Here is a 19,350-nt window from a genome sequence, read left to right as displayed (position 1 = left end):
TTGGTGGAAAGAAATTAACAAAAGGAGATCAGAATTGGTGGTGAGGTTTCTCAGTGTAAAGTGAAGCAGTCAGTAATCAAGGAAACAAAATTTCTCTTGACTTGTAAGAGGAGTTTCCAGATAGAAATTCAGGATAAAACTCCTGAGATATCCGTGGCAACAAGATGCAGGGATGCAACTTGAGAGTTCTGGCTCTTGCTGTGATGATGAACTGTTTCTTCCCACCTTCCCCTGAATCCCAAGTCTGTATCACAGTGGTAGCTGACAGATACTGTGACCGCTTGAAAAGTGACTGAGTTCACAGTGTGACACATAATCTGAAATATATTGACTTAAGTTAATAGGTAGTGCTGTAAAGAGATGTGTCTGTGGAAAATCTGTACTGCTATAGTAAATCGCACTTGTGGTGTGGTTCAGTGTATAAAGTAATTCTGCACCTCAGAAACTTTCAAGCCATGTTTTCTGTCCTGTCTTGAGTTTTAGTCTTTTTCAAGTCTAAACAACTTTTGTCTGAGTTCAAGACTTTATTCTTAGAAAAATTCTGGAAAATAAACTTAGAGAAGGGAGATGATCTATGTAAAATAGTGACTGTGACAGTGTAACTCACTTGGAAACAAGTGGGAAAAAAGGCACCTCAGATTTAGCCTTACTTGCTGAAAACTTGGTGCAGGTTAGTGAGCACTAACATAGGAGCTTCAGAGAGGTGTTAGATAAATATGTAGCTGTTTAAGGAGGCAGGATGTCAGTGAAGTTAAACAAATGTACATGTTGAGTACCTTCATGTTTTATCGATAACTGTGCCTGGGTTTGTGAAATTGAAAATTCACTAGTTATCACTCCTGTATTCTCTAAGGGACTGTCTAGAGACTTTTTGACACTGGTAGGAACTTATATCTACAGTATTTTTTTTTTCAAGTACTTGTGTAGGGCAACTAACCTTTTGAAAGCAATTAATATTCAAAATGGTTCCTGTTCAGGTATTTTGAGTTTCAGAAGTGTGGGCTCCATCCTCTGGGCCTATGAAGTACTGCAGGAGTCACTTCTGGACAGTCTACACTGTTGTCTAGTGAGATCAAGTTTTAATTGAGTAAATCCTTAACTGTTTCAGTACATGCATAAAGAAGATATTTTTCAGCATTTTCAGCCTGAAACAATACCTTTAAAAGTGAAAATTTCCCTACATTTAAGTAGATAGAAAACAGGGCATGTCTTTGTAATTGGTCAGTTATTACAAAGTGATTAATGTGTGGAAGTTCATATTTCAGATGACCACTTGGTAATGCTTCAAGAGCCAAAAAGCTGCACTCTAGTTAGAAAGACTTTGAAATTATTTTGTATAAATTTTCATGCTACTGCTTTTATGTTTTGTGTTGCTTTCTGTAGTTGCTCACATGGAAATATTTTGTGGTAGTACTAAATTAAACTTTGTAAAGTCTTCAGATTGAGGATGACTTCATCTTGAAAAGTTGAGTAAGATTGGGGTTTTGTTTGTTTTTACTCGAAACTGTTGATACCTTTACTGATAAGAGTAGTGCTGGCCTCATGTGTAGGATGCTAGAGAACTGAAGTTTATTTTCTTAACACTCTGGTTAACTGTCTGTCTTGCCTGCAGCTCTGGCACATTTGGGATATGAGAAGACCTGTGTTTTGTTCAACTGTGGAGCATTGGCAAGCCAGATTGCAGCAGAACAGAATCTGGATAACGATGAAGGACTAAAAGCTGCAGCTAAGCACTATCAGGTACAGAGGCTCCCTGCTTCTGCTTACGAATTCAGAATTTGTATTGTTAAAACATAAGACATGTATCTCTCAATTTTAAAACTATATACACATTTATAAAAATATATATGTACATATTTTCTTGCTCTTAATTGCAAAAATGGATTGGCTGTGTACCTGGTCTTGTGTCATATTTGTTTATCAGTTTTGGAGGATATAATTCTATAGAGTTCTGCATATTCGTTCATTCAAGTGAGTTGGCAACTAAACATTCGGCTTAAGATTTAATAATTTTAGCTAGTATAAATTTTTGTTTTCACAAGTATTACAGTAACAATCTTACGTCTTTCTGGAATGGGTTAAAATCCTAGGCTGTTAGGTGTAACCAATATACCATTATTTATAGTCTGTCATGATAACGGTCTCATGGGAAGTGGCTACAAGATCAAGAAGTCACAAGGAGTTGTTTTTAGTGGCTAAACAATAAATGGGAGGCCATACCCCAAAGAAACTTTTTGAAAAAAAAAATATATGTATTATATTTGTTAGTGGGAAAATGTATATGAAAAGAATGGGTGATAATATATTATTTTGTTTTACTTAGTTTGCTAGTGGTGCTTTTCAACACATTAAAGACACAGTTTTGTCAGCCTTGAATCGAGAACCTACAGTGGACATCTCTCCAGACACAGTTGGGACTCTCAGTCTTATTATGCTGGCTCAAGCCCAAGAAGTCTTTTTTTTGAAAGCAACAAGAGGTATATTTTAGTTTTTGTCTTGTGTATTTAAGGGCATGTTACAACTTATCCCCAAAAACTTAAAAGTGTTTTAAGTTATTAAGAGCCTGTCAAGGGTGTTTCAGAGGTTTTTATGTTTGCCTTTTCTGATCCTTCCCATGCTACTTGCAGGTCATTAAACACAAAATACAGATGTCCCTTAAGAATTTGTCTAAGGTTCATCTGACAGTGCAGTTCTCCTATCTTCTTTTTATGTTCTTCATCTTTACAAATTATATTACTGGATTATATTTTTTCCCTTTCCCCCTTGAAGACAAAAGACTCTCATAAATAACTGAGAGTTCTAAAAATGGTGCATAAGGGGCTTTGCAAGTACTCCCCTACTCCTCTGTCTAGGGTGTGATTTCACAAGAATTTAGGAAGAAATGACTGTGCTAGAAACCAATGAGATTTTCTAAGAGTTGAAGGGAAACAAATTCTGTGTGGTTGCTCCTGCTTTTAACAGAAAAACTCTTTGACCAATTCTCTTAGAATACCCAGTTGATCTTGGAAAGGGAAATTCTGCAGGTAGAAAAAAAATCATTTCCCTAGATATTAAGGGTTGATTATGAAATACACATTCTAAGTCTAGCTATCTTAATACGACTATTAGAGAGCTTAGGCTTCAAAGAAATTTTCTGTGGAATGGTACTATCTTTGATACAAAAATTTCTTACTCTTCTGCTCTTCTCTCTTTGTTCAGAAAAAGTTGTTCATCTAGAAGTTACAGATACTTAAAAGTAGAACTAAGGACATAGAGGTCAAATGTGATTGCCCATAAATGGCTCTCTCTGCTGACATGATTTGAAATACTTTGCAGGAAGACGTGGGTTATCTGAGCTGCGGTGTTTCTTATCTTCACAGGGAAGATACCTGAAAACTCTTGTAGCCTTTCTGCTTTTAGGAGAAGCTCAACAAGAAACTGTTGTCCTTCAACCAGCTGATAAATTATGTTTGTTCTTTATCATGCTGGTAGTAGTATTTTAGTCTATGGCTGTTTGGACGTTGCTTTGAAATAAATTAGTACAACAAATGCCCGAAATGTTCCCTTCAGGAACAGAGGTGCTTTCCTCATTTTGCGTGACAAATAGATTGTCATTGACTCAATTTCTTCTTTTCCAAAGCATGAAAAAAACAAAACAAGGCTAATCCAAATCCCAGGTGTGCACATGACCTGAAGATTTTTGTGTTTACTCCTAAGACCACAAGTCTGACAGTGTTTTAAAGATAGTAAGGTTAATAATCATCTGATTATGAAGGTTGTAGATTTTGCTGGATTTAGGTTCTTTTCTCTGGGGGGAAAGATATTTTGTGAAGAATCATGTTTGACAGCATGATTACCTTCAAAAACTTATTTTTTCAAGTGCTAATCCTTCAAAGTCAGATCTCAAAACAGAAATTAGGCTTCTTTCTGCATTGGCTATTTACCTTACTTGGAATTTTCTGGGCTTTCTCTCATGTGAGATAGTCCATTTATCAGTTTACCAGCTACAATGGTATTTCTGATAGAACTGAGTTTATTTAGAAGTTAAAAGAAGGTATAAGTGTTTGGCAAAAGCCACATTGGTCAGTCATATCTAACTTCATTACATAACTGCAAGCCAATTATTTTAATTCTGAGCCTTTCCTAATGTTTTCTTTAATTGTCTTGAAGTCTGAACATGTTTGCTGTTCTGAATCAAGTCTTACATTGTAGCTGCAATATTTTCAATATTTTAAAGATACCTGAGTAAAAAAAAAAAAGCTTCTAATGGTGAAAGATATATTTTGAGTTGCCTGCATGGACAGATGAGTCTCCTCTAACATTTTCTTTGTTAATGGAAATGCAGTTAGTATACCAGTATTTTTTTTTTTCTTAATGGTCCAGCCATAGGAAGGAAGATGAAACTACTGCACATTTGGTGAGGCTAGAAAGGAAAGCTATTTAGGTTTTTTGTGTGGTTTGTACTGCACCAGACAGAAACATTCTAGCAAAGAAGAAAGGTAATATATCTATCTCATAAGCTACTTTCTCCCAGCTTGTCCTCTAAATCCTGTTCTGCAGTGAAAAGATCTTCCTGGCATACCCTAAACATGTTTACTTTATAGAAGCTGAATATAGTATATCACAGCTTGAAATCTTTTAGATAGATGTGTGAATATGCTGGTATGAGCAGACCGCTTGGGAATTCTTTTGGTCGAATTTTGGGAGATAAACATACTCTGCAGAATTCCTAATCTCCCCATAGTCCACAGTCATGCTTATCAGTATGTCAGTACCTAAGAGTCACTGGATGCTTGTTTCTAAAGGCAGCTATTTAGACTGGACAGCCAGTGTTTGCATTGATTGCCTGCCTTTTCTTGGAAGGCTGAATTGCTAGTGCAGTCCAGAGGTTTATCTTTATCTTTTTTGTAAAAGTATATAATCTCCAGCCTGCACTACCAATAGTGCATATCTCCTTTATAAAAGGTGATAGGGAGTTGCAGAATGTTCCTATTCTAGCAGCTTTGGCTTCCAGAGCAGGATGAGGATGTGAGGCAGGGGATGCCACTGCAGATAATGCACTAATAGGAAGTAGTGGATATGAGGAGCTGTGGTTATTTATGTCTAGGAGTGGTGTTACTATATTTGCTGTAAACTAACAGTGGTGTGGACTGCAATGGAAATGACCAGTCCCTTCCCTACTGCAGTTTTTCAGAGTCCTGACACGGAACTGGGTTAGGTACACATCCTGCTGAAAATAAAACCTATTTTGTTAACTAGATTTCAGCTAAATTCTTTGACTATGGTTGGACAAGTGCTTGTGCTGGCAAGGGAAGGGCCTGGGAGCAAGCTGCCAGAGTTATGAGTGGGACTGTTGTGGCTTTTATTGGCAGCTTGCCATTTGAGGTAAAGCATCACTCTTAATCCTGCATAAATGCTTGTAGCTGCCAAAAGATTTCTTGTATAAGTGACTGAACCTTGGGTGTCATAATTGAAGTAGAAATTCTGGAAACTGCTGCTGGATGTCAAGAGGGAAGAATGGGATCCCACCTTTGAGATGTAATGTAAAGCTGTACACTTAAAAGGCAATTATTGCTGTTTAAAGATTAAACAATCACCTGTTTAGTTGTAAAAATTGATGATTATCTTAATGGTTCTTTGCCTTTTCTCCTTCTCCCCACAGATAAAATGAAAGATGGTATCATAGCTAAACTAGCAAATCAAGCTGCAGATTACTATGGTGATGCTTACAAACAGTGTCAATATAAAGATACTTTGCCCAAGGTTAGTAACTCATGGAAATAATGTGGGATATGTTGTTATTGTGAGTAACTGTTATTGTTTACAATGTACTCAAAGAAAGACACTTCAAATGTATATTCTCAAGCTGCTTTCAAGGAAAATGAACCTGTAATTTGAAAAACAGTGAAAAATCAAGGGGGCAAAAGAGTGTGGGTTTTTTTAAATAAGTAAGATCTTATTACATGAAGTGCTTTTATTTGTAATGCATTTCATTAAAGTAAACTTGAAATGGTTATGGTGTTATTTAGGGATACATTCTTAGAACTTAATGCCTTACTAAATCTGTTTTCAAACTAACACTTTCTATTTGGGCTTAATTGGCTTCTTAGTCTTTGTTTCCATGTGAAATTTGCTCTCATGTTGAGTTCAGAATGAATACAGAGGTACTGTTCACTGACCTGTTAGTGAAAAACATGACTGGAAGTTAGTGTGTGTCTTCTGCCTGCCTTCTCTTGCACTGCCTCAAAGCAATCTTGATAGTTGTAAAATATTCCAATTTAATCTTGACTGGTGATTTGAATCTGTTGGTTTTGGAAGAGGTAAAAAGAGCTTTCTCATGTTCCTTGAATGTTTCTCACATAGGTGTTATGTTCATGATGATTTTTGACAGGTAGTGAGATATAATAAAGCCATTGCTTTATCATTTGTTGCTGTGTACAGCAGATCTAAGCTGTAGATCTGCTCCTTGTTCCAGTTGCAAAGAAACCTGTCAAGAGATTATTGGAAAGAAGATAAGGTTTGCTGGTTAACATCAGCTCTGAGAACAGTTACATGTTTAGGAGTGTGCCGTGAAAGTTGATTGGATGAGTTGAACTCCGGTTGCAAGGCCTTCCAGACAGCTTTGTCTTCCAAATTTACCCTTTTTTTTTAATGTTATTTTTTCATCTCTGCGGGAGCAGCAAATTTGCAGAAATGTGAAGAAGCAGGTCTTAGTATACTGAGGTCTTTAAAACATCACTCTGGTTTTCCAGTGCTCCTTGATTTAAGAAATAAAGCAGTAAGGCCAAATCCTTGATCTAAGAGCATGTCTGTACTGTGCGCTGCAGCATAATGTTTTCTTCATGTCTTGGTTGGTACTCCTGCAAAGATAAGTGCACTTACATAAAGTCTAAAAATGACTTTTAAGTTGCTTTCCATGTCAGTAGTCACTGGTCTTCTTTATTTATTCTTTCATAATTGTAGTTGCTTTCTTGATAGGCCTGCTGCTGTTTTAAGTGTAATTACTTTGTTTTATTAAAAACCAATCAAACCAGAAAACCCCTAGAAGACCTATCTTTCCACCCGCCTCCATTTCTTAAGAACACTGTCTTGGCTTTGTTTGGGGGTGTTTGGGTGTGTTCTTGCAACTGTCCTTTCTACTACATGCATGCATTTCTTATCTTTGAAGTAAATGTGGCTTCATGGCTTGGGTTTAAATCATAGTTCATTTAAAATAATGAACACCAACAATTTTGCAACAGCAGATTAAAAAAAATATTCAATCCATGCAAAGCCACATGATCTCTGACATTTATCTCTAATGTTTTAACCTACCTAAACCATTAATTGGGTGACTCTAATTTCCTTTTCTTCTTCCTTTTTCTTCCTGCATCCCATGTTGTCTGTGGTGGTTATTGTGGTTGGACTTTCCCCTGGTCAGTATTTTTATTTCCAGGAGGTGTTTCCTGTTCTGGCTGCAAAGCACTGCATTATGCAGGCCAATGCAGAATATCATCAGTCTATCCTGGCAAAACAACAGAAGAAATTTGGTGAAGAAATTGGGAGGTTACAGGTGAGTAACTTTCTTCCTTGAAAAATATGGAAACACTTCTAATCCTGGAAAGCTGGGTTGGAGTTCTGAAATTCAAATAACTAAGAATGAAATGTACTCAGAAATTGTTGAGCATGCTTATCACATGAATTGAATTATTATCAGCTGGAAAGATGAAAGGCACCTCTCTAACTTTTGTGAAGATGTGTTTTAATGATTTTTGGGCAATTTGATGCTGCTTGACATATTAAATCTTTATCTTTGTGTTTACATAAGCTTCATATCTAAGTACAGCTAATATGACTGATTTGTTGATAAATTTTCCTATGTAATGTTATTAAAAATCCCCCGAAGGTTAAAATTCTACCTGATCTAGACCTAGTTCTTTTGCTGATATCCTGCTCTAAATCGGAGTAATTTTAAGAAATTGTACAAACAGTTCTCTTTTTAGTCTTTATAGTTTTTTCCCCATATACAGGATTTCCAGAGGGACTCAGATGTTGTAGTTAATAAGGTCCTCTCATATTTTAAAAGCAGTAGAGAAAAAAAATTGCTAAAATGAACTTCTTCCTTCAAGTCCTTGGAAGTTTATTTTTGGAAAATAAATATGTGAAATGCTGCTTCAGCTGATAGTGAAGATCCATGTGCACTGTGTGTCTAGTGATATGCAGGAAATTTGACCGACTTACATAAGATGATCATGTTGACATCTTGAAAGTTACCGTTATGCATTTATGAACCTTGTGCATGATAGAGCTTGAAACTTCTTTTTTGTATGCTCATCTGTTTTCTTAAGAATATATGAAAGGGAGAAAGAAAATTTATTATTTTTACAGTATTTAAATTTTTTTTCTAGCATGCAGCAGATTTGGTGAAAACGGTGGCATCTCGCTACGATGAATATATAAACGTTAAAGATCTGGTTGACAAAATCAACCGTGCACTTGCAGCTGCCAAGAAAGACAATGATTTCATCTACCATGACCGCGTTCCTGACCTGAAAGATTTGGAGCCCATTGGAAAAGCCAGTCTTGTGAAGTCTACTCCAGTTGTTGTTCCACTCAGTCAGAAATTCACTGGTAAGCAAAGTGTGTGGAGTGCACAGGGTAATTGTCACCTTGTGAAACACGTCAACAAAGCCATGCAAAAATAAACATGTACTTTTTGCATTCTGTTAAGGGTACAGCTGTGTTTTTGAAACTGCTGTTTTTCTTCTTCAGTTTGTTGTTGTTCTTGATGATAAGTGTAATAAAGCATAGGTTGAAAATTCTTACCTGAAATGTACAATTCTCTTAAAGATCTTTGTAAGATTTTTCTAAGCAATTGTATTTTCTATATTAAACCAATCTTTTTGATTTCAGAAGGAAAAGTTCTGTAGGGGACAGTACCAGGTTATGCAATATTAACTAACCTTTTTGCTGGTCTCCTATGAAGTTGAAAAATTTTAGTTTGTTTGCTCTACAGATGAGTTACAAAAAAATTCTCTTAACTTTCTTATATTTTTCCTTTAATGAAATGAAATTAGAAATGAAGCCTTAAGGCAGATCTAATTTGTAACCCTACAATTGGTGTAAATATATTGTCTTTAAATTATTTCAAACTCAATTCAGCCTTAAAAACTGAAATATAAAGCCTTTAAAAATAGATTTTTGTTTTTAAGACTATTTGGGGAGTAGGAGGAAGGTATCTTAAACTGTTTAGGTCAGTCTCTGTAGTACAATATGTACAAAAAAGCTGTGAAGGTGTTTGTGCTTTTAGTTTTATAATGCAGCTTGTGTAATTTATACTACTCTAATTGCAGACCTGTTTGAGAAGATGGTTCCGTTGCAAGTGCAACAGTCTGTGAGTGTTTATAACCAGAGGAAGGCAGATCTGGTAAACAGGTCAATAGCCCAGATGAGAGAAGCCACAAATCTGGCGAATGGGTAAATATGGCTTCTTGTTAAGAAGTGAGGTTGTACACAGCTTGTACTTCTTTCTCAAGTGAGGCTGTACATGGCTTATAAGCTTTGCGTGCCTTGCAGCCTGCAGATATCCAGATTATAGCAGTGTTTTTTCATTACTGTATGGTAGGTTGGCAAATTTAAACCATAACAGGGGGACTTAGAACTACTTTTCTGTAGGTGTTAAATCTGAAAGCTTATTAAAAACAAGAAGTATTTATTTTTCTGCCATCTTTCCTTTTTTTTTAGGAGTCCAATACTTGCTCAGAACCAGTACCATTAATCTACAAGGATTTTCATATCCCAATGGTCATTAAAAAAAAGTTCTTTAAAACAAATAATTATAAAAAAGTTGTACCAAGCTGAGAGATAGCAATGTAACTTAAAGCAATTGTTTCTTTTGTCTACCAGTCACTACCTAAAATGTTTTATAAGTGCTAAAAAGCTAGGATTTCTTTAGCTTTTTAAGAGCTTTGAAATGTATTTTTAGTGAGGTGTATGTTTGAAATTTCAGCCTAGGTGTACATTACACTCCATTTCCATTATAATTGACTGTGTGATTGTGTGTTTGTTTAGATAGCAGTGTTATTTTCAGGATAAAAGTTGTTTATTTAACTTGTTTACTTTTTCAGTGTGTTGGCTTCCCTCAATCTTCCTGCTGCTATTGAAGACATGTCTGGTGATACTGTTCCTCAGTCTATTTTGAACAAGTCTAAGTCTGTGATTGAGCAGGGGGGAATTCAGACTGTTGATCAGCTGATTAAAGATCTGCCTGAACTGCTGCAAAGGAACAAAGAAATTCTAGATGAAGTAAGCCCAAAATTCACTACACTAAAACCTTCTTAAAATACATCTCCATGGAATGCTTCACATTAAATGACAATAGAAAAAGTGCACAATTATTAAAATACTTGTAACTTTAATAACACTTTAAAATATGCTGTTTAAGTGTTCAGCCCATAAAAAAACTGTGCTGTCACATGTCCATGTTTCCATTCAAATATTTTCTTTTTAAAAATCTGGGTGGAGAGGGGGAAGCATTGGGAAAACATTCTAAAGAAATCTGAGTAATTTGTCCCTTTCATGCCTGTTTTTTACTTGTCAAATTATATTTTAGAAGAATGTATAGCCAGTTTTTGTTTTCTACGCTAGTTGCATATTTTGAAGCTATTTTATGTTTAAAACAGTTCATAATGCATGTAACATTTTACTCTTGCAGTCTCTGAGATTATTAGATGAAGAAGAAGCTACAGACAATGACCTGCGAACAAAATTCAAAGAACGCTGGCAAAGAACACCATCCAATGAACTCTATAAGCCTCTGAGGGCAGGTGAAGTCCATGTTTCATGCTTTGGGTTTTAAAGATGTCCCTAGTGTAAACGAAAGTAGTTTTCAGGGCTCTAATATTATCTATAAATACACTGATTTCAGTTTGAGGCAGGTTATGCCAAAATATGCCAATTTCAGTCTGCACTGTTACTTGGAGCTGAAAGAAAATGTGACAGCACGAAATTTGCTGCTGCTTTTGCACTCTTGATGTGTATGTGCATGTTGCATATAGGTAAAGTCTTATGAAATAATGGTCTTGCTGCCCTTGTAAAATCATGGCTCAGGCTACTTAGGCTAGGTAGAAGGGAACTCTGGGAGAGTGACTCAGCTGGAATAGGGGTAGAGAGACATGAGAGATGTGCTGCATGACTGCCACGTATTCACATCGTGGTATATGGGGGTTGATTGACTTGGGCTTGTTGTGCCTTAAAAGTGTATAAACTGATAACTGTCTAATTGCTTAAAAAGGCCTGGTTTTTGCAATAAAGCAGCTCTCCTTTGCACTGCCTGGGGACTTTGAGTCACTTTGCTTCATACATGTGCATGCTAAAGTTTCAGAAAACAGATTAAATGAAAAATGCCTGCCTTCTTAAGGATCTAGTTTCAATTGCCTCTTAAATACTTTAATGTATTTTTCTTTGTCAACTTATTTTTTTCCATCAGTGTCTTGTCTCTTTAGTTTGGTGGGATTTTTTTTCCCCAGCAGTTAGGTCAAACTGCTTAAAACCATCACTGTATCACGATTTCTGCAAGCCTAATATGTGTTATCTTTTGAAGTTAAGAAGGGACTGATACCACTGACTTGGTCTTGCAAAGTTACAGAGGTTTAAATCTGCAGTGTAGCTCAAGGCAGTGTTTATTCATATACCATTGTGTGCTTCATGGGAGAATTAATATAGGGGCCTAGTTTATGCACTTTTTAAAACATAATTTGGAAGTCTAAGTTTATATAAAATTCTTACATATTGTGCAGGCTTATAAAAATGTATGATGGCTTGCTGAAAAGCACAAAAAGTGCTCAGGTAAAGATTGGATGGAACAAATTTTGAAATTATATAAGCTCTCTTTTTTTCCTCCTGCCCCCAGAGGGAGCCAATTACCATAATATTTTGAATAAAGCTATGCAAGCAGATGGACAGGTGAAGGAGCGCTATCAGACTCACCGGGATACGATTGCACTTCTGTGTAAGCCAGAGGCAGAACTCAATGCAGCCATACCTTCTGCCAACCCAGCAAAAACACTACAGGGAAATGAGGTAAAACAGTGGAATTTGTCTCTATTTTAAATAGAAGTGCTTGCTATTTGTCTTAACAAAGTAAACTTACATGAATTGGTAATTTAATTTGTTTCTGTCTCAGTTGATACATGAGGTAACTAACATTTGGAAAAGAAATATATCTTCATGTTTAAAATCTTCGTGAGCATAGTTTGTTACATTTAATGTGAACAAAGTCAATCAACATGGACAGCAAGACTGGTTGACTATTATAAAAGGAGCAATGAATATTTTTGTTATGTAGGGAAGTGGGATATAGTGCTCAGGTTCTTGGGACAACATAAGACATGGCTCAGTATTTTAAAGTTTATTTTAAGTATTAGGCAATTACACCAATTTGCTTTCCAAGAAGTTAATGGCTCATCTCCAGCAATATTACTATTTTTCTCATAGTAATGATTTGAAATCGGTGGTTTTTGCTGCCATCTTAGAATATCCTATTGGAAGTTATCTGATCAACTTAAAAAAAACCCAAACATTTTGCAGTAATGCAGCAAAAGCAAACCTGTAGAATAAGAATATAGATAGAGAAATGCTTGAAGATCTTTTGTTTGGTCGTATTTTGTTCTGGTTTTTCACCTTAAACATATTCTTAAACAAGTATGCATGCAGAAATATTGCCAGTATCAGTGAGGAATGCAAGATGGAAACAAGTTATTAATAGGTTATACTTCCCCAGTAGTTCCTCAAAACCGTCTTACTTAGGACATTTATATTGTCTAGGTTGTTAATGTCTTAAGAACTTTGCTGGCCAGTCTGGATGAAGTTAAGAAGGAGAGAGAACAACTGGAAAATGACCTGAAATCTGTAAATTTTGACATGACAAACAAATTCCTGACTGCACTTGCACAGGATGGTGCTATAAATGAGGAGGCTATCTCTGTGACTGAGTTGGACAAAATTTATGGAAGTTACACACAGAAAGTGCAGGAGTCCCTAAAAAAGCAGGAAGAACTTCTCAAAAACATTCAGGTACAACACTTTGCATGTTTTCCTTTCTCCTAAACTAAGAGCAATGATACTTCTACCTGTCTAGTCTCAGTTTGCTTTCTAGTCTCTTTTGCTTTTTATTCTGTCGTATGTTAGTTGATACTCCTTTATGCCTCGATCACTGAAAAATACAGAGATGTCTTTTTGTTCACAAGAAAGAAATGGGAATGTTTAGCAGGCTCTCCATACAGCTCCGGTGTAAATTCTTCTGGACCTTTTCTTGGCACAATTCTGCAGATGGTTTTGTCCTTGAAAGAAGCTGAAGTGGTGTGTTAAAAAGTTTTTGCATTTTTGTTTTATCCCCTCACTCCATTTTAATTTTTCCTGGGATAACAGGAGATGTGTCCTTAATATCTGCTAGAAGGCATTTTGGGTCTCTGAAGTCTAGCTTGGTTTATTCCTAATTGCTCTTTACAATATAAGCTTGACTTCCAGTATGTGCAGAGCTCTTTGAAGTAAAACTTAATAGCATTTCTCAAAGTTTATTTATAAATTCAGTCTTAATTTATCAGAGACGGATACCTGAAACATCTGGCAAAAGAGGAGGTCTTAGTACTTGGAGAAAAGATCATGGCATCTTGAGTAGTAATGGACACTTTTTCCAATAGGGGGAATTTTTTGTTTTTAATATACAGCATATTTAGCAAGGATTTTATATTTGGATATTTTTTATCACAACATAGTTAAAAAATCCTGGTGTGTATTACTTTAATATTTGAATGTCTTGGAGTTCAAGTTTGTTGGCTTCTGGCAGTTGAAAGAGTCTTTTAAATTTGTTTGTTTATTTTCCTAAAAGAAATGAGATTTAAATAGGTGATCCTTCTGAAAGTTTTCCTTTTCCCTGTCCTTTTAATAGTTTGCCAGTGTCAAACAAATTTGAAGTAATGCTTCTTAAAAATACTGACTTTCAGTATGATTTTATGAATATCAATGGAAGTTAGTACAGGAGAGAGCCTAATTAGTGTAGCCTTGGAAAGTCAGTCTGCAGGATGAGCTTGAGAATTACTAAAGGCAGCCCACCACAGAACAGGTAATTAAATGGTAATACCTACTGCCAGTGAGTTAACATATGTACAGGTCTGAAATATACATTATAATAGTCACTGCACTTGGCAGGTGGCAAGTATGAAAGTCCAGTGTGGATGGGAGATGAGGAGCAGCAGATATTGGGGAAAACAGAAGCGATGACCAAGAGGAGAAAGAAAACAAAACATATAGAATCTTACATGGAACTAACTTGCATTATTTACATTGTTTATTCTCTTCTTTCAAGAATGCGCATCAGGATTTTTCAAAGATGAAACAATCAAACAACGAATCTAATTTAAGAGAAGAAGTCTTGAAGAACTTAGCTGTAGCAAATGATAACTTTGTGGAACTTGTTGCGAATTTAAAAGAAGGCACAAAGGTATGGTAATGCTTAAGGGATTGAAATGACTTTTTTAATGTATACAATGAGATGTGAATCAGAAATCATAATAAACTTTGTAGACATGGTAGCTGACAAGTGCATTTTTGAGGATTTTACTACTGAAGCAAGGATAGTGAGTTTCTTGAATTTTGATTGCTTCAAGAGCTGTAAAATGCTTCTTTGTTCCTATCTGAAAAGTAAGCTTTTCTGAGCAACAGGACAAGATGTTAATTACAGCTGAGTAAATGATGCTGAAGCACCCAGATGAGCCATTTTATCTGAGAAATTCTTTTGTCTGTTCTCCCATGGTGTTTAATCACCTTATAAAATTGGTGTTTTAAATAATGTTACTGCATACATGAGAAATAATGAGAGCTGTATTTAGCTTTTTTTTTTTTTTTTGATCTGGGATTGTGTCTTATGGCTTATGTACTAGCTCATTAGACAGAAAAAACCCAACCTCTGCGATATCTATACAAATGAAATGCATGGAACTGAGAGCAACAAAATTAAAAATAAACATTTATCCTTTACAAAAATAAATAGTTCATCACCAGAAGTGATCTAGTTTTGCCCTGATTTTAGTATTTTTTTTAGTTATCCCAAAGTATTTTTATATTTATACACACACACACAAAACCCCACAAAATTCTATATTATTATAGTGACGGGCAACAGCAGCTGACAAATTTTGGTTTTGAAAAGTAAAATAGAATGTAAAAGCAAACCTTACTGGGACGACAGGTTCTGGGTACTGTAATAGTAGAACACCAATAGCTGGCTCAGAATGTAGAGGTATGCCAGCATGGAGTATGAAAGTGTTGATTGAGCATATGGTGTTTTTATTTTTCTTTACTAGTTTTACAATGAGCTGACAGAAATCCTGCTGAAGTTCCAGAACAAGTGCAGTGACATTATCTTTGCTCGCAAGACTGAAAGAGATGAACTGCTCAAGTAAGATTTCAGTGTTTTGTTTAAGCATTGCATAATTGTTAAAGTATTTATCATAAATTTATCTTTGGGGACATGTTTATTATGATGAAATGAAAAAGGCTTAGCACACCTATTCTTCCTATCACTTTACTTGAATCCTAGTCCTACTCTCATCTCTCCTAGGGAAGTGATAGGAGAAATAAATGGAAAAATCTACTTTGAAGTCTGTTCTATTTTTCCTATGTGCAGTTCAACACAAATCTGTTTCATGTTATGATTTCACTCTATTCTTTTTGGCATGCATTTGTTAGTTATTTTATTTTATTCTTTCCTTTGAGCACTTCTGATTTCCACACCCTGCTCCTTCTTTCAGTTTAGTTTCAGAAATTAAATGCTTCATCATAAGATTTGCTTCCATGTTTTCAGTGTGATGGGGGAAAAGCATTGGTATTCTACTTCTGCTTTGCAGTCTGCTCTAGTCTCATACTTTATCATTGCTTAGATATGTGGATTGCTTACAATGCTGGGGAGAGAAGCACATTTTGTCCCTCATGTGAGGAAGATTGTTTGATGTCATTGTTCCCTATATGAGATCAGAACTAGCATAGTATGTTTCAGATGTGATTTTTAGGCTCTTCTCTTAAGAGGAAAGCATAGTTGAAAAGGTTTGCCATTAAATAGTGTTCTTTAGCAAAATGTGTAGCCTTTTATAAGAGGACTTGTTACTAAAATCTTGCTTGGTGAAAATGCAGTTGTTCTGTGTACTTGCGATTTTAAAAATGGGTTGCTCAACCCTCAATTTTTACTTTTCCAAACTTGATCCTTTGTAGAATTGTTATTTTTCATTTGGGCTCTGTGCTTGTAAGCAAATTCTGAGTTACAATCCCTTCTGCCTTTATTTGGCTTCCAACATTCATGTAGTTTGGAAGCTGTTCGGCTGCCTAGCTAAGGGAGAGGCCTGAATATCTCACACCTCTGCTGTGTTTATGTTCAGTGTTAAGGCTGTAGGGTTAGTGTTGATAGAACATTCTGCTGAGTCTTGCTGTGCTCTTTTACTGTTTTGGCTAATGTTGTGATCTATACCCAGTACTGAGTTAGAACATAAAGACATTATTAGAAAATAAATGTAACAGTTAATCAGAGAGTTGGCTAGAGGATGGTTTCCGTGGAAGTGATTTGGACTCCAGATTTAGTTTGAGCTAGCTCAGTGATCATGTTTTAAATATTGGACATACTCTACTGCATTTTTTTGGCTTAACTGGCTGAAGTGTATAACAAACCATTCTTAAACTAAGCTGGATGTTTGCTCTTTTGTTTTTAATAGAGATTTGCAGCAAAGCATTGCTAGGGAGCCCAGCGCTCCGTCCATTCCGCTGCCCACATATCAGACCACGCCAGCAGCGGGAAGTAAGCCGGCAGCATCGCCCACTCCCACTCCAGCCCCAAGAACCGTGGTGGTAAATACATGCTGCAGAATCAGTGGGTTGAAAATACTGGGTCTGTGCTTGAGAACTCTAAACTGATCTGTAATTTGTGTATATCACTCCTTAGTATACTGGTGTGGTCAGAAATGTGTTGAAGTGAAATAGATGGCAAAATCTTAAGGCTTTGCAGAGAAGTATGTTCTATTCATGTTCATAATTTCTAGATTTGAAATTAAAAGCTTAGTGCCATTTAGAATCTTTGCATTATCTGTATAGACAAAATAGAAAATGTCTATTTAAAATGAAGATAAAAATTAATCATATAACCACAGCTTTTGATTCCAAGACTATGATAAATAAGCTCCAGCTTAATTCACTTTCTCTTGTTAGGGAACTAAACCACAGCCACCAGCACGGCCACCACCACCAGTGATTTCTGCAGCAAGCAGTTCCCCTTCTGCATTAGGACCCTCTGGAACAGCTGCAGCTCCTGCTGCTGCTCCAGCTCCTACTCCAGGAGCCAGTGCACCTGCAGCAAGCACTGCACCTTCACAGGCACAGGGACCACCTTACCCAACTTATCCCGGTTACCCAGGGTAAGTTGCAAGAACACTTAAGCTGATTATTTATCCTGTTACTTAAAAGCACTTTATCTGGTGTGTAACATTTTAACATTAGTTATTGTTGAAGTTGAAGGTTTGTTTGAGGGAAGGGGTTATTTTAATTGTTAGTTTTTTGGTTGGTTGGTTTTTTGATTGGTTAGGGCTTTTTTTGTTTGTTTGAGTTAGGTTTGTTTGCTTTTTTTGTTAGTTTTAATCACGTAACTCTTGTAGGAATCATTTGCTTGTACTTTTTGTGGGAATGTACGTTTTAAGTGTTTACAGTTCATCTTCTTTAAAGGAGAAGGAAAATAGGGCTGCATTTCCTTAACCATGGTTTGTTGATTATTGCCAACACTTGCATAATCATTTGGTGGTGGTTATCTCAAAACTGTTGGCATATCTCATTTTTCAAGTCTTTAGTATGATACCAAGATACTGAAAAATACAGAGAGAATTCCAGTTGAGTAGTGCTTTCTTCTGATGCTTTTTTCCATCTTCCTGGTGTCATCACAAGGAATTGAAGGCAGCTGTCCTCTCCTTTGGTAGCAGGCTCAGCAAATGTTGAAATATGCACAACGTTATTAAACATTTGAGAATTAATTTAGATCAGTTCTAGTTCCAGCAAGTTGCCTTTACTCCACGTTCTGTCTGCATTTCTGTTCCACACACTGTAATAGTTTTCATGTTCGCTCCTGGAAAGTTACCACATTCCCTGCTGCATTCGAAGCAAAATGAAAGGAAAGCATTTATGGAGATTGCATGTGTGCTTGTATCTATTAATGAGTTGTTTTTGCAAATTACCATCACCAATGTTTTTCAACTCAGGTATGCTCTTCCCCCCCCCCACAGGTATTGCCAGATGCCAATGCCAATGGGCTATAATCCATACATGTATGGTCAGTATAATCTGCCATATGCACCCTCACCTGTGTACCAAGCTCCTGGACAGCCGCCATATCCACCACCTCAACAACCTGGATACCCTTTTCCTCAACAGCCTTATTATCAGCAATAATGTCTCTGCAAAGAAGCTCTGCTTGTTAAAATTTGGGAGAAATTGGCAATAAGTGTACTAAAACTTCTAGCTTCCATTAGTGTACCATACTGAACTGTTTCTCCTGTTTCTTGTTGACTGCTCCAAAATGTCTAGATCAGTTTTTATGACACTAAACACTTTGAAAGATCTACTGCAGTGGTTTAGACCATAGACTAATGCCAGAATTCGAGCCTAATTCAGTGGTTGGAAGCAGTACAGTACATTTTGGTTTGATCAAAATATTTGTTTGCAAAAATCCTCTTCAGTAACAAATAGGTTCAGATGAGAAAAACAAAGCAGTGTCTGCACTGGGTGTGATATATTCTACAGAACCATATAGCATTTCCTTCTATACTCTATTGGTTTGTATTTTTTTTAGTTTAGTTAAAATATGCTATTTTGTCTAATAATCGAGGCCTTGTAAATCATCAGTAAAAAGAAATAAATTACTTAAGAACGGTTTAAACACTTGGCATTCTCATTACCATTAAAATGTGTTTTGTGTGTCTGTAGATTGTTTCATTTGTCCCTTGACTTTCATAACAAAGAAGTTCTCAAGGGTTTAGCCTTACAAGTGAATTTCCACCTCTTTTCTATGATTCTGTATTTTTGTGACAGAATCTATAATTAACCCTTTAAGTGTTGGTAGATAAGTCTTACAGGTAGAGTTTTCCTATAACTTTGAAGTGTACTGGACTGAAATACATTTATTACCATTTTTTAAGAATGGTTACTGTCATCTGCAGGATACTGTATAAAAGAAGGGAAGTCAGAGTCCTCTTACCGGACCAGTGATTAGTTGTTCTAACTTGTGTTTTCCAAAGAAATGGTGGTGAAAAATGTGTTATCGCTCAAAATAGGGCAACTATTGATTGCTGGAGCTTTGCAGTTTGC

General features: G+C 36.1%; 1 protein-coding gene across 2 annotated transcripts in view; it reads left to right on the top strand.

The window, feature by feature from the left end:
• PDCD6IP (programmed cell death 6 interacting protein) overlaps positions 1–18,922 on the top strand; it is a 28,546-nt gene extending 9,624 nt beyond the window's left edge. The window contains exons 4-18 of one of the 2 annotated variants that reach the window (XM_059849270.1): positions 1,613–1,740; positions 2,324–2,477; positions 5,642–5,742; positions 7,415–7,531; positions 8,367–8,589; positions 9,312–9,435; positions 10,086–10,263; positions 10,673–10,784; positions 11,870–12,039; positions 12,784–13,032; positions 14,324–14,458; positions 15,321–15,415; positions 16,719–16,851; positions 17,209–17,414; positions 18,270–18,922. In XM_059849270.1, the coding sequence (XP_059705253.1) occupies positions 1,613–1,740; positions 2,324–2,477; positions 5,642–5,742; positions 7,415–7,531; positions 8,367–8,589; positions 9,312–9,435; positions 10,086–10,263; positions 10,673–10,784; positions 11,870–12,039; positions 12,784–13,032; positions 14,324–14,458; positions 15,321–15,415; positions 16,719–16,851; positions 17,209–17,414; positions 18,270–18,435 (2,291 nt within the window). In that variant the 3' untranslated portion in view covers positions 18,436–18,922. Of the gene's footprint in view, positions 1–1,612; positions 1,741–2,323; positions 2,478–5,641; positions 5,743–7,399; positions 7,532–8,366; positions 8,590–9,311; positions 9,436–10,085; positions 10,264–10,672; positions 10,785–11,869; positions 12,040–12,783; positions 13,033–14,323; positions 14,459–15,320; positions 15,416–16,718; positions 16,852–17,208; positions 17,415–18,269 lie in introns of both variants that reach the window. The other variant, XM_059849260.1, reaches the window with a different exon arrangement.
• Positions 18,923–19,350: the final 428 nt, after the last annotated feature.

This window comes from Haemorhous mexicanus, chromosome 1, assembly GCF_027477595.1.
Source record: "Haemorhous mexicanus isolate bHaeMex1 chromosome 1, bHaeMex1.pri, whole genome shotgun sequence".
Classification (NCBI taxonomy): domain Eukaryota; kingdom Metazoa; phylum Chordata; class Aves; order Passeriformes; family Fringillidae; genus Haemorhous; species Haemorhous mexicanus.
The sequence above is the reverse complement of the archived record's forward strand: the minus strand, read 5'-3'. Positions and strand labels throughout refer to the sequence as shown.